Below are 14,889 nucleotides of genomic sequence, written 5' to 3' on the forward strand. Positions count from 1 at the left end.
TAGATAGTTTAATTTATGGGGTGTGTTTTCTATTTCTCACCTGTTTTCTCTTCGCAAATGAGTTAAATCTTCCTAAGGTAAGGTTTAACTCATTTGGAATACTAGGAATTGTGTAGAATGAAGATGTGCATGGAAGACAGCCTGCAGAATGATTGTTCCTGTTCGTCCCCTAAACGTATACAGTATTGAAATCCTAAATGCATTTCTGTACCTAGTGGTGTGTATTAGAGGGTTGGCTCTACTGTGGCTTTCTTTAGTGATTTTGTATTTCAGAAATATTTGCAGAGAAAATCATTGGGGGATCCCCAATATTTCTCTTATATTTTATAGCTCTAGAGGTGTCCAGACCCTAATGGCTGAGGATTATCATTAGAAGAGGAAGAGGCAAAGTATGAGTTCATGTGGGACATTCCGGACCTAGATACTTCATGCATTTGATGCTAGCTGGGAGGGACCATGATGTAAATTCATGCCAACCTTTCTTTTTAAAATATAAGGTAAGGCATGTATATAACTTATAATTTGAGTTAAGATAACACTTAATAGTTTATTCAAGTTAAATAGCAATATTGCATATGCCCTTTTTTAAAAGTACTTTTAGCAATCTCATCCTCTTCTTGCTTACTTAGAAGTAAGTCCCATTATGCTCAGGGGTATTTACTTCTAGATAAGTGTGAATATACAGCATTGTGAATATATTTTCACATCTTGTTTGGTTGCTGCTGCAGTCGTTTAATTTTTTTATAAATTTTATTTGGCCTCTTATAAACATTGAGAATGTTAAATAGCTAGATTCAGCTACGAGTTCTCAAAGTGATTGAAAATGTTGGGAATCATTTGAGGCCGGTTTGCAGGACTGTGCACAGATTAGATGCCACTTAATCCACATTTCAGGACAACGTCAGTTGTGTGAATTTTAGCTATAATGTATGATGTATATTCGATATGATGTATGTTTTGATGTATATTCTTTTTGTTAATTCTTTTTATTTTCAGTTATTAAATGCTGTTTGTGAGTGTGTATAAGGGGGGAGTAAGTGCATGGAAAATGAAGAGAGGATTTAAGAGTTATCAATATAATGCTTACAACAGTAATAAAAAGATACTGAAACAGCAAGCAATTATGATGGCAAATAATTGTGAATCAGCACGATAAAGGTAGGATTTAGGACAATGCTATTCATAGTGGTGATCCCTAGACTAGTGCTGGCCCCTGGAGAGTTTCTAGGAGAGAAGGCTCTGTAGACAATGGGCTCACTATGGTGCCAGTCCTTGGCACAGTGAGTGGGGGGAACCCTTTTATTCTCCAACATCAGATAGATGTTGAAGCAATGATACTGGAGGCCTCTTCCTCTGCTCTGAAAGTAGATCTTGAAAACTATTTGGTGTAGCATTCTTCTGTATCTCGATCCATTTCAAACTGGCTTCAGATTGGGATACGGAGTGGAGAATGCCCTGGTAGCCTTGGTCGATGATCTCTGTCTGTGCATTGATGGGGGAAGTATGGCCCTGTTGGTGCTCTTGGACATCTCAGCGGCCTTCGATACCATAGATCATGGTATCCTTCTGAAATGCCTGAGAGAGTTGGGAATCACTGGCTCTGCTTTGCAGTGGCTACGTTCCTACCTCTCAGGCAGATTTCAGATGGTGATGCTGGGGGACAGCTACTCCTCTATCAGAGAGCTGACATCTGGTGTCCCTCAGGGCGCCATCCTGTCTCCCATGCTGTTTAACATTTACATGAAGCCGCTGGGTGAGATCATCTGGAAACATGGGGCGGGGTGTTATCAGTACACTGATGACACCCAAATTTATTTCTCTATGTCTCGGACTGTTTCAGTGGCCAAGGAGGGCATCTCCCCCCTGAATGACTGCCTGAAGTCGGTAATGGATTGGATGAGGGAAAATAGACTTAACCTGAATCCAAATAAAACGGAGGTACTTGTGATAGGTAACCCCAATCGGGGTATGGAGATAAGTTCGCCAGTTCTAGATGGGGTCACACTTCCCCTGAAAGACTGCGTCCACAGCTTGGAGGTGTTCCTGAATTCGTCGCTTCAACTGTCTTCTCAGATTGATGCGACAGCCAGGAGTGCCTGTTATCAGCTTCGGCTCATACGCCAGTTGTGTCCCTACCTGGAGCAGCAGGACCTAGAAAGGGTCGTACATGCTCTAGTAACCTCTCGTCATGATTTCTGCAATGCGCTCTACATGGGGCAACCTTTGTGCCACGTCCGGAAGCTCCAATTGATACAAAACATTGCAGCCAGACTGGTCACTGGAAAATCTAAGTTCGACCATAAAAATCATTACATTGGCTGCCTATTAGCTTCCGGGCATAGTACAAGGTGTTGGTTATCACCTATAAAGCCCTACATAGCCTGGGTCCAGTCTTCTTGAAGGAACGCCTCCTCCTATACAATCTTTCCCGCACACTCTGATCCTCCGGGAAAAACCTCTTACAATCTAGAAAGACCAGACTGGCGATGACCTCCTGGAGATCCTTCTCTGTCACCGCTCCAAAAACTTGGAATGACCTGCCGGAAGAGATTCGCCAATTATCCTCTCTCGAGGCTTTTAAAAAGGCGACAAAAACCTTTCTCTTCCGGCAGGCCTTCCCCGATTGATAATGTCCAGAACCAATTGAATCCCCTCCTTTTATTATTTTTCTTATTTGTGATTTGTTTTTTAATTTTGATGTATTGTTATGTACTTTTTAACTATCTTTTACTGTTTAGTTTTATAGTTGGGAGGGAGGGTTGGGTCGGGGTCTTGTGGGGCTTGTTGTTTTTATTGTTATATATTGTATTAACTTTGCTGTTACCTGCCTCGATTCCCGAAGTGGAAGAGGCGGGATATAAATAAATATTTATTATTATTATCATCATTATTATTGTTAGTATTATTATCACTCTACTTCTGGGCTGATAACAAGCAAAGGGACTTCAAAACAGAATTACTGTACAGACAATACTTTGTCTTTGAGGCTGAATAGCCTTTGGAACTAAGTATCTTAAAAATGTATTCATTGTAAAAAGGATTTTTGGTTTCCCTGTTTCAAAATTAACATAACTGCATGAATTTTGCTGAACTCAGAAGTAAATTGAATGCCTCAACCATTTCTTTCCAATCCATATGAATCACCTGTCAATTCTTGATCAATTTAACTTCATTGTGATTTCCCTGTGCTGCTTTTTGAGACATAAGATAAAAAAAATTCCTACAAGATAATCTAATGCTCAAGCAGTCAAGCAGCAGAAGCTAATTCTATAAGGCAGTATAAGTTCTGCCTGCTTTCATTGTTCATTTTTAAAAACAACATATCATCTTTACAATCTAAACTATGTTTAGTTTTTTGTGGGTTTTTTGGGCTATGAGGCCATGTTTTAGAAGAGTTTATTCCTGACATTTTGCCAGGATGCGTCAGGAATAAATTCTTCTAGAACAAGGCCTCATAGCCTGAAGAATCCACAAAAAACTATGCATGTCATCCATGAAAGCCTTCAACTTCACGTTAAACTATGTTTACTTAGAAGTAAGGTCTTCTGATTTCAGTAGAAGGTTTAAATGTGTATATTTATGAGACTTCCCACCGAATGCTGCTGTGCATGTTTAAGGGATTTACCCTTTTGTCCCCTTCTAATTATTATTTGTTGTGTGTCTTCAAGTCATTTCAGACTCATGGCAACTCTAAGGTGAACCTATCATGATGTTTTTTAATTACTGCACATAGTTCAAAATCCTACTATCTTTTTTAAGGTGAAGGGGACCTATTCCTTATCCCTGGCAACTACAGCTCTTATCTTCTGCAGATCCCCTCCTGTTACTGAACACAACCAATAGCTATACCCCCTCCTTTAGGATATTTCTGCCCACAGGGCCAAAGCAATATTTCATAGGGGTTGCATTATTTTTCAGTGAAGGTAGGAGCCAGGACAGCTGAAATTATGTATGGTTTTCCTACTAGAATGAATGCAGATATGGCTATCATTTAGCTATGTGATTTAGCAATGTCCATAAATTATAATTCCTTTTCAATTGAAAACAGATACCTTGCATTCATCTCTAGCTGTTAAGAAGAGGAATAGTATATGTTTCTGAGAACTTGGGGGGGAAAATCTCTGGAAAATCAGCAACTAGGGTATGTAAATGTTTGGTTCATTGGAGGTCCATTTAATCTCCCAAAGATACCAGCATTAAGTTTTTGAAATCATTTTTAGACAATCTATCTGTACTTCCCTTTTTTCATCTAGGAATGAGCAGTAATGACTGATTGCACAAAATATGGCTTGCAAATATAAAAGCATATATTTATTTGCACCTGAATCCAGTCAGGATCTTGGAGTTCAAGTTGTAAACCAAGTAGATTTTGCAAGCTAGTCTGTTTATGCCTAATCTCAAAAAATCGTGCCATTGTCCTTACTGTAATGCACTACAGAATGTGTCATAGATCAGTTGGGTAATAGTCACTAATTAGACCACTGAACTACTTTGTTGTCCTTTGCTTCAACATAATTATTGCTTTAGCAAACTTGCATTTACATAAAAATACAGTTAATGCTTTTTAAATGTCTTTTTTTCTCCCCAGAGAAGTCAAAACATGAAGCATAGGACATTTTACTAGTTTTCACCTTGTGGACTAGAGAGGAATCTTGTGGTCCTCTAAATGTTGTTAAACTGCAACTGCCAATAGTCTTAGCTGTTGTGAGGAATGCTTGGAGTTGCAGTCCAATAATGCCATATGAATTACATGACTGAAGTGTTTATCATACTTAAGTAGATCCATTCAAACTCATGAATTTTTGTCACATATTTTTCTGCTTGATTCTTTCCCCTCTAGGTTTATGAACTCAAAAGTGAAGGTGTGAAAAATAGTGAACACTGATATTGCACAAATGCTGCTTGGAAAATACAAAACTGCTTCTGATTTTGCAAAATACAGATGTTATCTCATTTCACTGAAGAATTAACCTCTAAATTCTGGAATCTGAACTCTGGAATATTTTGTTGTGGCAACTGACCTTCAAAAGTTCTCCTCAAAATGAGTGACTATTTGGAAATGGCAAATGGTAAAATAATGGTAGAAAGCATGGATATTCAGATGAAGAATGAACAAAATCTGAGTCTTCTTCAGGTAGATGTTGAAATGAATGGGGGATCAAGTGCAAATGATGCCAATGAAAATTACTCCAGTGGGCATGATTGCCATATTAGTGAGGGTGAAGAAAATGGAAAAGAAATGGCTATGATCATGGAATCCTTAGAATGTTATAAAAGGTACTTTGTAGTTCTAATATAAAATAATAGTTTTGATCCCATAAATGTATGTAGTATAGTTTATGTGCAACTTGTACCAGTGCAACTTTGGAAATACTGTATTAGTACTGTATATCTGTTTTTATTGAGATAACTATATTACATTGAACTTTTAAATCCAAAGATGGAGAATTTCAGGTGAGGATTAAGGTGATGTTAAAATTGATTGCATCATTGCTAACTTTGGGCCAGGGCAAAAATGACAGCGTTCATTCTATAACCCAGACCAAGAGACAGAGTTGCAAACTGTGTTCTCTATCCAAAACTTTCCCCTTTCCTGACTGAGGCCAGTTTGCTGGCTTCAAATCCTGATTGCCAGTGGTTAGCCTGAATAAAATGATTAAACATTATGTCAATACTTTAGCTAAAGTTAAACCTGTATAGGAAACTTTTACTGAAGAGCTTTGGGACTGGGTCCTGATCGCTTTACCAAAATTAAGGGGTAAGAAGTATTAACGTGCGCTGAACTTTCATGTCATTGTGAAAGTAGATGGCTTTCCATGCAGGTAATAAAACTGATGGGTATTCATGTGCCTGAGCAAATAGATTAAATCATATTGCTAGTACATTATCACCACTCTCAGTGGTGGACTTCAGTCTGGCATGATTCTAATATATTGAACTGTTCTGTAGAAGGATAGGAAATAGTGACCCTCTAGATACATTTAGTCCACAATTCCCATCATCCATGGATAGCATAGCCAGTGGAAAGTGGTGATAGGGCATCTGGAAGACCACTATTTCCCATCCCTGGTTTAGTGTAAATGAAAATAGGGCTTGCATAATTGAACTAATTGAATTGTTATCAGAACAGTTAATACGCATTTATCCTAAACATAGCACATACAAAACCTAATCCATCTACTAATAGATAATGGTGAAATGAAGATTAGCGTACTACATATTTTTTTAATTGTTACGTTATGGACATGAGGTCTAGCTAATACAAAAGTAGCATGTGCTAAATGTCTTAAGAACAGTATAACTCCTATTACCTGCACTGTTAATTTAAGTTAAAAATTTGGGCTTTGATGAGTAAAAATTAAATTCAAAATATTTCCTTTTGTGTTTATATTATCTAGCAATGAACTGACTTCGAAATCTAAAACTCAGAAGGAACTGATAAAAACATTGCAAGAATTAAAAAGTCATCTTCCTCCTGATAAAAGGATCAAAGGCAAATCTAGTATCCTAGCAACTCTGAAATATGCACTTAGAAGCATTAAGCAAGTTAAAGGTAACTATACCAATCATTTTTATTAGAAATAGTAGTGGCAAAATTAAAACTGCATTTTCGAGATACAGTAGAAAGCTAGTTTATGATAAGAGAGTGGGTCTGAATGAATAATTATCCTTCTGGACTCTTCCAAGCAGGGCAAATGTGTTGGTAAATAGCAGGATCTTTAAAAACTTCTACTTTTGTCAGTCACACAATGTCAGTCACATAATGTTTTCTTTTATTTTTGCTTCATTTCTGCAGTATTTTAATGTGTTATGTTCCCACCCCAAAGGATTTAAAAAAAAAACAACAACTGTATATTTGGTTGTCATGGAAATTGTGACAGCTAAAAGTGTGTGTGTCCAATCTCACCTTATTGTCATGATGTTTCTGCCATCTGCCCTAAGTCCCTTCTTCCACCTGCCTATGCCTCCTTTTAATTTTTTAAATATTCATTTTTTTAAACCCTGTTTAGAACAGGGGTGGGAAGATTGCATACCCCGACTGTTTTTGAGGCTTGGGCCCCACCAGGGTTTAAAAATGATCCAGAATGCCCCAGAACAATGTCTAGGAGGTATAAAGGGCATTTCTACCACATTTGGCGTCTCCCTGGACCCCCTATGGGTCAAAATGTTTTTCGGGCTATGTGGCCATGTTCTATTTTTTATTGTTTAATAATAATAATAATAATAATAATAATAATAATAATAATAATAATAATATACACCTTCTGGGGCTTAGGACAGGCAAAAGCGTGTCCCTATGTTTCCTAGAGGCCATTAGGGGCAAAACATTAGGTTTTTTTTAATGTGTTTTGCTTTTTGTTTGGGGTTTTGTGTGTGTGTGTAACCCCAAACAAAAGCAAACCACATTAAATATATATATATATATATTGCAGAAGTAGATATGCAGAAGTAGATATGGAGAGGTCTGTACATTAGGAGACCTGAAGGGCTAATGCATCCCCCTTGTCTTCCACAGTTGCCCACCTCTGGCTTAGAACCTGCAAGACTAGGTAAAGAGGAAAGGGAGTGCCACTAGAACCTTTCCAATTTGTGTCTGCATGCATGTCTCTCACATGTACACACATGCACACAATTGGCAGAGTGGTTGTGTAGGAGCAGTACATTTTTCCTACACTTGCTTTTCAGGCCATATATAGGAAAATGTATATTGGAAAAGCTGATTTCTTTCTGTTCATTATTTATTTAAAACACTGGGTACACTGAAGGTGGAATGAAAACTTGAGAATTTGCTCAGAAGATTTACCATTTAAGCTATAAAAAAATGAAGAAAGAGAGGCAGTCAGCTGAGCGCCCCCCCCCCTCCTTTTCTTTTCTTTTTACCTTTCATATTGTGATGGCATCTCTTGTGGCCATTTCAGGATTCCCCATACAATGTTGGCTTGTTTAAGACTTCAGTCTTTTTGAAGTAGGAAAAATACATTGTTATGTTCAGGAAAGCTGTTGAATAAGGTGTTTCTCTTCTGTTACTTGTCCAAGAATATAATTAGGTATGAGTTATTTTTATTGTAAGCTAGACCACAACTTCATTAAATATGACTGTGGTTGATTTAAATAATGTTATTAGGAATGTAAAAACTGATTGTTGTTTTCATGTAGCCAGTGAAGAATATTATCAGTTGATGATGACTAATGAGATTTATCCCTGTGGTCTTGATGTATTGTCCTATACTGTTGAAGATGTTGAAAACATTACTACAGAGTACATCATGAAGAATGCAGTGAGTATTACTGACCACAAATACATGTGGAAATAATCCTTTATAGCTTAAGTTAGAAGTTTTATCAATTGTTTAATTTTGTTCTAAATGTCACCTTGTATAGACTCTGTTTTCTTGGTATAATAACTGCCTAATCCAGGTCAGAGGAGATTCATTACTGTATAGCAGTTATGATGTTATACCTAAGATAGGAAGGTGCATGCTTAGCCCCTCCTTTTTCATGAAGTTCACAGGTGATCCTATATCAGTCCCTTTGTTCACCTTAATCTATCCTAAAAGATTCCTGTTTCAGAGATTTTTATTATTTTGAAAAAATATAGGAACATCCCATGAACCTCCTACTTGCATCCTATCAGTTTATGGTAGACAAATTCTGCTTGCAATGGGAACTTCGCTCTCTCCCTGAGTACAAAGGAAGGTTACATGAAAGAACAAAGTGAAAGAAGAAGAAACAAGGAATAATATGATGCGATTGCTTTCAAAGCCTTAAAAGTGTTTGTCAGTTTTAGCATAAAAAAGGAAAGGGGGGGGGGGGGAAGAGAAATCCAAAAGCACCTTTAACTGATTTCTTTTAGCATTAGCTTTCATATATTTCAGTCTGCTTCCTCAGATGTACTGATAGAATACAGTGTTAAAGATACTTATCTACTCAGTCCTAAAATTCTGTTGCCCACTTTGACTGAAGGGGGACACAACATTTTAGAAACATGCTTCAGATTCAGCCTCAAAGCCATGTTTTGATTACAAAAATGTTGATAGTTATACAGAGAGGTGCTGGCATTAGGTGACAGCAGTAGGCGAAGGAAAAATGTTAGGGTTAATATGTCTTATTCATTTGGCACATTTGTATTTCACAGAAGTTGTACATATTTTCCCACACTGAAATTGCTTTCACTTAATTTGCATTATGTTTGATTTTTTTAAGGATATGTTTGCTGTAGCTGTTTCTTTGGCTACTGGAAAAATTCTATACATCTCTGATCAGGCTGCTTCTATTCTTCATTGTAAGAAGGATTTCTTTAAAAATGCCAGATTTGTGGAATTTCTGGCACCTCAGGATGTTAGTGTGTTCTATAGTGCTACTACTCCATACAGATTGCCATCTTGGAGTATTTGCAGTGGAGTTGGTAAGTCTTAAATTATTCAATTGTGCTTGCAATAAATATATTTTAGCTCCAAATCTAAAGCATTTGTAAGGGAGCAATTCATTCTTCTAGGCTTTTCTTAGCAGCAGTGATTGTATTCAGAAATGCTGATAGGTCCTTTTTCAAATGTGTGGCTCACAGTTGTTCAGAATAAAAATTAACAGGTTGGACTACTTCCCAAGGTTGCATGGACTTCACAAACATCCTGCTCCCCCAACCCTATATTTTTAAAAAATGAAACTACTGTAAAATGACCTTTGTACCATCAAGGGGACCATTCTACCAGGTTTGGGAGGCAGGGTCTCAGCTATTTTAAGACCAGGAAAGAGGTGTTTTTTTTCAGAATAGTAAGTAGCCTGGATGTGTTCCCTAGACCACACTTTGTCTGCCATTCCTAGAGGTGTTTACTGAGAAGTAAGTCCAAACTGTTCAGAGGAGTTTAATTTTCAGGTGAGTCTGTGTGGAATTTCAGGTTTTAATGTTGCATTTTTTCCTGGCCACTTTTAACACATATTTGTGGCCTATATCTGAATGGAACTAGAAGATACACTATGCAGGGATTGTATTTTGGGAGTTTGTTTAGCACTGTGCTATATTTAATCAGCAAACTCATTAGTCACTGTTAGATACAAATCTTCTGTGTTTAGGACTGCCCCATTTCATTTCTTTCCACTAACAAGGTAATAAAATAATCTATTTATATGCTCCACAGGATAGGTGTGTTGGTCTGTTGCAGGAAATCCACAAATAAGATTGAGATATTTTAAATAGTAGGCCCAAGGCTTTCATCATAATTAAATTGATAATTGTGGATGTGCTGCAGTACATTAATACATTATACGTGAAACTGTACATTATTGCCAACTCTATTGATAATTCTTGGTACGTACATGCACATTCACATATAGTCCTGGTGTATGAGAGTTAAAGAAAAAGTGCATGGTGCAGTATTAAATTAATAAGCATAATAAGGTGTGATTTTCTTAACCTTTTTAGGATTTCATAAGTGAGGCAGATCATTGCTTACTTCCTTACCTAACAGTTCTCCTATAGGAAATAAATAACTTTGCTTTCCTCTTTCAGATGGTCTCACATTATTAATGACAGGGGAGGGAGAGTTAGGATAGTACCATGGTAGCTTCCTGCCATCAGAGTCAAGTGCTGCTTGCAGTCCTTCCACTGATGATACCTGTAAGAAAACACAAAATGGGTCAGATAAGAGCGGATCCAAAATTATTCTATTGCCTCAGAAGAGCCTAGTCTGTAACTAAGCCTCCGTGTCATGAACAGCCCAGAGTGTACATATAAATAAATCCTATTATTATTATTATTATTACTATCATCATCATCATCATCTTCCTTTCTGGCCAATGTGATCTCTTCCCTGGAACCACTTAAGATTGCTCTGCGGTTATGACAGTACTGAAATTATGTTTTAAGTTGAATAATTACAGTGGACTAATTTTCAACATCTTGACTCAACATTTCAAATTCTTTCACTTTAGCTTATAAAATCATTTTAATATTTTTTTCTAATAGAATCTACCACACAAGAATGCATGGAGGAAAAATCTTTTTTCTGCCGTATCAGGTAAGAGCAATATTAGAGTGTTGTGTTTTACTTTGGACATGACTGGGATCCTAAGAAGCCCATGCAGATATGCAGTGGGAGAAATTGTCAGTCCTCTTTTCCCACAGCAATTCCTTACACCTGTTGGAGTGCCACTTTAGAAAGTTTCTTCATCTTGGCTGTGACTTTTCAGAGCACATTTATGTGGCATTGTAACAAGAGGAAAGCTAGAAAGCCCCAATCTTTTCTTGGAAACAGCATTCCATTCTTTAGATCCTAGCCTGTCATTTAGACTCAACTAGCATACAGTTTAAAGATCTGTGCAAAATATAATGAATAAAGTATCCTTCCATTTACTTTTTAGTGCAGGGAAAGAAAATGTAAATGAGATCTGCTACCACCCATTTCGTATGACTCCATATCTTATTAAAGTTCAAGATGTTGAGGATCAGCTTTGCTGTGTATTGCTTGCAGAAAAGGTGCATTCTGGTTATGAAGGTAATACTGTTGTAATTATTTCTTTAAAAGAGAGACTGGCTTAGTATTTGATAGTAACCATTCCTCTGCAGTTGAATGTGCCTATAATATAATAACTGAGGTTTTCACAGAGAGGCTGCTGTATTTAAGAAATGATATACATCTGTGGAGAATTCTGATGAAGCTTCCAACCCATTACCATGTTTACTGATGGAAGTGAGACTTGCAGATCTGTCCTATGCATGGAGAGAGGCAGCATGGTATAGTAGTTTGAATGTTTGACTAAAATTCTGGAGCCCAGGCTTCAAATTGCCACTCCGCCAGGGAAACCTACTAGGTGACTTTGGGCAAATCACACTCTCAACAAAGGCAAAGACAAATCCCCTCTGAACAAATTTTGTGGAGAACCTCATGATCCTTAAGTTGGAAAGTACGTGAAAACACACAAGAACACCTATGCATGTCTGTTCAGATGTAAATCCTACTGGTTTCAATAGACCTTAGAATTTATCTGGTAATAATTTCATTTATTTTTATTTATTTATTAAAATATTTATAGCTTGCCCTGTGTCAAAAGATATTGTGGCATCATGCAATATGATTATTTGTTTGTTTGTTTGTTTGTTTAAAGTATGTATACCCTGTTCTTCAATCATAAAGCATCCCCCCAGTGGCTTACAGTTAATTAATTTAACAGTTCTCTGCCTTTAGGGAATAAGACATGACACACAAGAAAAAAGGGATAGTGGTGTGGAAATTTAAGTTCAGCTGCTATTCTCTCCCTCAGAGGCCAGAGCAATGGCAGTTAGAACAGGAAAGGTGGAGCTCTTACCAGCCACTAGGACCCCAGGAACAATGCATCTATGCCTGAATGTGCTTCTTCTCCTTCATAAGTAAAACCAGTGGAAACAATTTAAGACAATAAAAATAATATAGTAGAATAAGAACATATTCAGTACAGAATACAGGGGTTGGCCATTTAGTACATTCAAACAAAAAGCCACCAAACAGTGATACCTTTATTGGCCAGCTGAAATGCACAATATACTTCGAAGCTCCTCTGGCATCTTCATCAGGCAAGATGTTACATACCAAACAGGAGAAAAATTAAGAGATGTTAGTAAGATGCCTGCATTTTGTTGTTTATGTCCTTAGTTATGATGAAATGGAGAGGGTATCTTTAGCAGGCTGGCCCCTCCTCCTCTGGCCATGCAGCAGTTGGGAAAAGTCCAGGAAATTTAAAGGCCAATTGCATATCAACAAGGACTCCTCTTTTGCAATCTAATATGTCTCCATTTCTGTGAGGCCACAGGCCTCTTTGTAGGCAGAGGACAATGGACTCCTCAAAGAAATCTCCATGCTTCTGCGCCAGGAACATTTTGATAGGTGTTTGTTCCTTGCCGGCAGTCCATTTCAGACCGCAGCACTGGCCCACCTCACGATTGCTACATCCAGTTCCCATGGTCCCACAGTGATCAGAGCGGGATCGGGCTCAAGCTGCTCCTTTTGCCTCCTCTGCATGACCCCTCAATGAACATTAATTGGGCCTAATCACAGTAAGATGAGCAAGGGTTAAGGTTGTTTCCATTTCATTAGGACTTTAATGTTATGGATTCAGGTGGTAATATTAATTAATGGCTAACTACACATGCATAATGCCTCTCTAAAATACAGTTGTTCCACAGAACTAAAACAAATCTGGAATTACTGGTTGCATAGCTGATCTCTGCTAAGAATCAATATGCAGATTTATATGAGCCAGTTGATCACTCTCATAAATAGTATCTGTTTAGGTAATATAAGTTTATTGTTTCACTAAATTTTATACTTTGTTTTTCAGCACCCAGAATTCCTCCTAATAAACGAGTCTTTACAACCACACATACACCAAGTTGTTTGTTTCAAGATGTAGATGAAAGGTGAAATGCTAAAACTGCTATATTTAACTCTGTTTGTTCATAGTTTATGTTATTTCATAGTTTTTATTTATCGAAAATGATGACTAAATATTTTAAAAGGCAGAGAATGTGTGTATATGACTATAATGCAGATAAGTTAAGATATGTTCGTAGTTGCTCAAATAATGGAGCTAACCAGAATGGGGGCGAAGGAAAACCCTAGCAAAATACACAGTGGCGCTAGATCTGTGTTTATGTTTTTGAAAATAGAGTGTTGAGTACAATCTTAGCCCTTCAGATTGATCCCTCAGCTCTTTTCTCTTCATTTGCTAGTAAAGATTGATAACTCAGCTTCATCTTGAGTTCTTGCACTGTGCAGGAAAATGAGTAAGATGGACATTTTTAAATGTATGACAGCAACTGCTGAGCATCAATTATTAGTTGTCTGATGGCAGCCTTCACAAATTTGGCCTGCTCCCAAAAGTCTGAACTAGAATTCCTGTCATCTTTGTCCAATATAATCACAACCATTTTTTTCCTGTTGATTAGAGATGGCATTTATAGTATAGCCCATCAATAGAACTCTAGACCGATAAGAAATGTTTTGGGCAGTCATATGCTTGTTCTGTTATTATATTTGGCATTAAACATTCATAAAGATAACTATTAATACAGTCGGCCCTTCTTATACACGGATTTTTTATACATGGATTCAAGCATACACGGTTTGAATATGTTCCAAAAAAGTATACATTAACCTTGATTTTCCATTTTTTATAAGGGACACCATTTTGCTATGTCATTATATCTAATGGGACTTGAGCATACACTGATTTTGTTATACACGGGGGATCTTGGAACCAAACCCCAGCGTATAACAAGGGTCCACTGTATGTTCCATCTGCCTGTTGTTTGCAGAGTTGAATGTGAAGCATTCCAAAAATATTTATTCTGTAGGGTACTCAAAGTTATCTAAATTAAATTGAAATAAGTTCTGTGTAGATGTATTCTGCTTTATGATTATTCAATTTTTTTTTCTCTTCTTTTTTTAAAAAGAGCTGTACCTCTATTGGGATACTTACCTCAGGACTTGATTGGAACTCCTGTCTTAGTGAATCTTCATCCAAGTGATAGACCTTTAATGCTAGCAATTCACAAAAAAAGTAGGTTCTAATTTTCTTCTGATTTTTAGACCTTTGACCAATTAATTCATTGCTGTTCTGATGATTAGACACAAATTTATAATTTATTAATTCCTCTTTTCTGCTCTCCTGTTTATTGAAGTCTCGGTTACATCTGACAGAATTATTTTTATTTTATTATTATTTTATTTATATGGTGCCTTTCTCCCAAATTAGACCCAATACAGCCAAAAAAAGATGCTTAAAAATAACAACAATATAACAGTACAACTTTAAAATACAATGAAAACACCACATTAATATAACAGTCAAAAATGTGAAATCCTAATAAATATGAAACCGTTAAAACATGCTAAATATATGTTTTAAATATGAAAC

At 37.0% G+C, this 14,889-nt stretch overlaps 1 protein-coding gene across 9 annotated transcripts in view; it reads left to right on the top strand.

Annotated features, from left to right (window-relative positions):
- LOC149318233 (period circadian protein homolog 2-like) overlaps positions 1 to 14,889 on the top strand; it is a 47,855-nt gene that overhangs the window by 4,756 nt on the left and 28,210 nt on the right. For 5 of the 9 annotated variants that reach the window (XM_089509267.1, XM_089509271.1, XM_089509273.1 and 2 more), the window contains exons 2-9: positions 4,841 to 5,277; positions 6,399 to 6,553; positions 8,158 to 8,279; positions 9,205 to 9,406; positions 10,964 to 11,015; positions 11,359 to 11,492; positions 13,312 to 13,390; positions 14,426 to 14,532. In XM_089509267.1, coding sequence (XP_089365393.1) covers positions 5,042 to 5,277; positions 6,399 to 6,553; positions 8,158 to 8,279; positions 9,205 to 9,406; positions 10,964 to 11,015; positions 11,359 to 11,492; positions 13,312 to 13,390; positions 14,426 to 14,532 — 1,087 coding nt within the window. In that variant the 5' untranslated portion in view covers positions 4,841 to 5,041. Of the gene's footprint in view, positions 1 to 330; positions 498 to 4,840; positions 5,278 to 6,398; positions 6,554 to 8,157; positions 8,280 to 9,204; positions 9,407 to 10,963; positions 11,016 to 11,358; positions 11,493 to 13,311; positions 13,391 to 14,425; positions 14,533 to 14,889 lie in introns of all 9 variants that reach the window. The other 4 variants (XM_089509268.1, XM_089509269.1, XM_089509272.1 and 1 more) reach the window with 3 other exon arrangements.

This window comes from Sceloporus occidentalis, unplaced genomic scaffold, assembly GCF_023333645.1.
Source record: "Sceloporus occidentalis isolate IW3139 unplaced genomic scaffold, rSceOcc1.0.p SCAF_2, whole genome shotgun sequence".
In the NCBI taxonomy this organism is placed as follows: domain Eukaryota; kingdom Metazoa; phylum Chordata; class Lepidosauria; order Squamata; family Phrynosomatidae; genus Sceloporus; species Sceloporus occidentalis.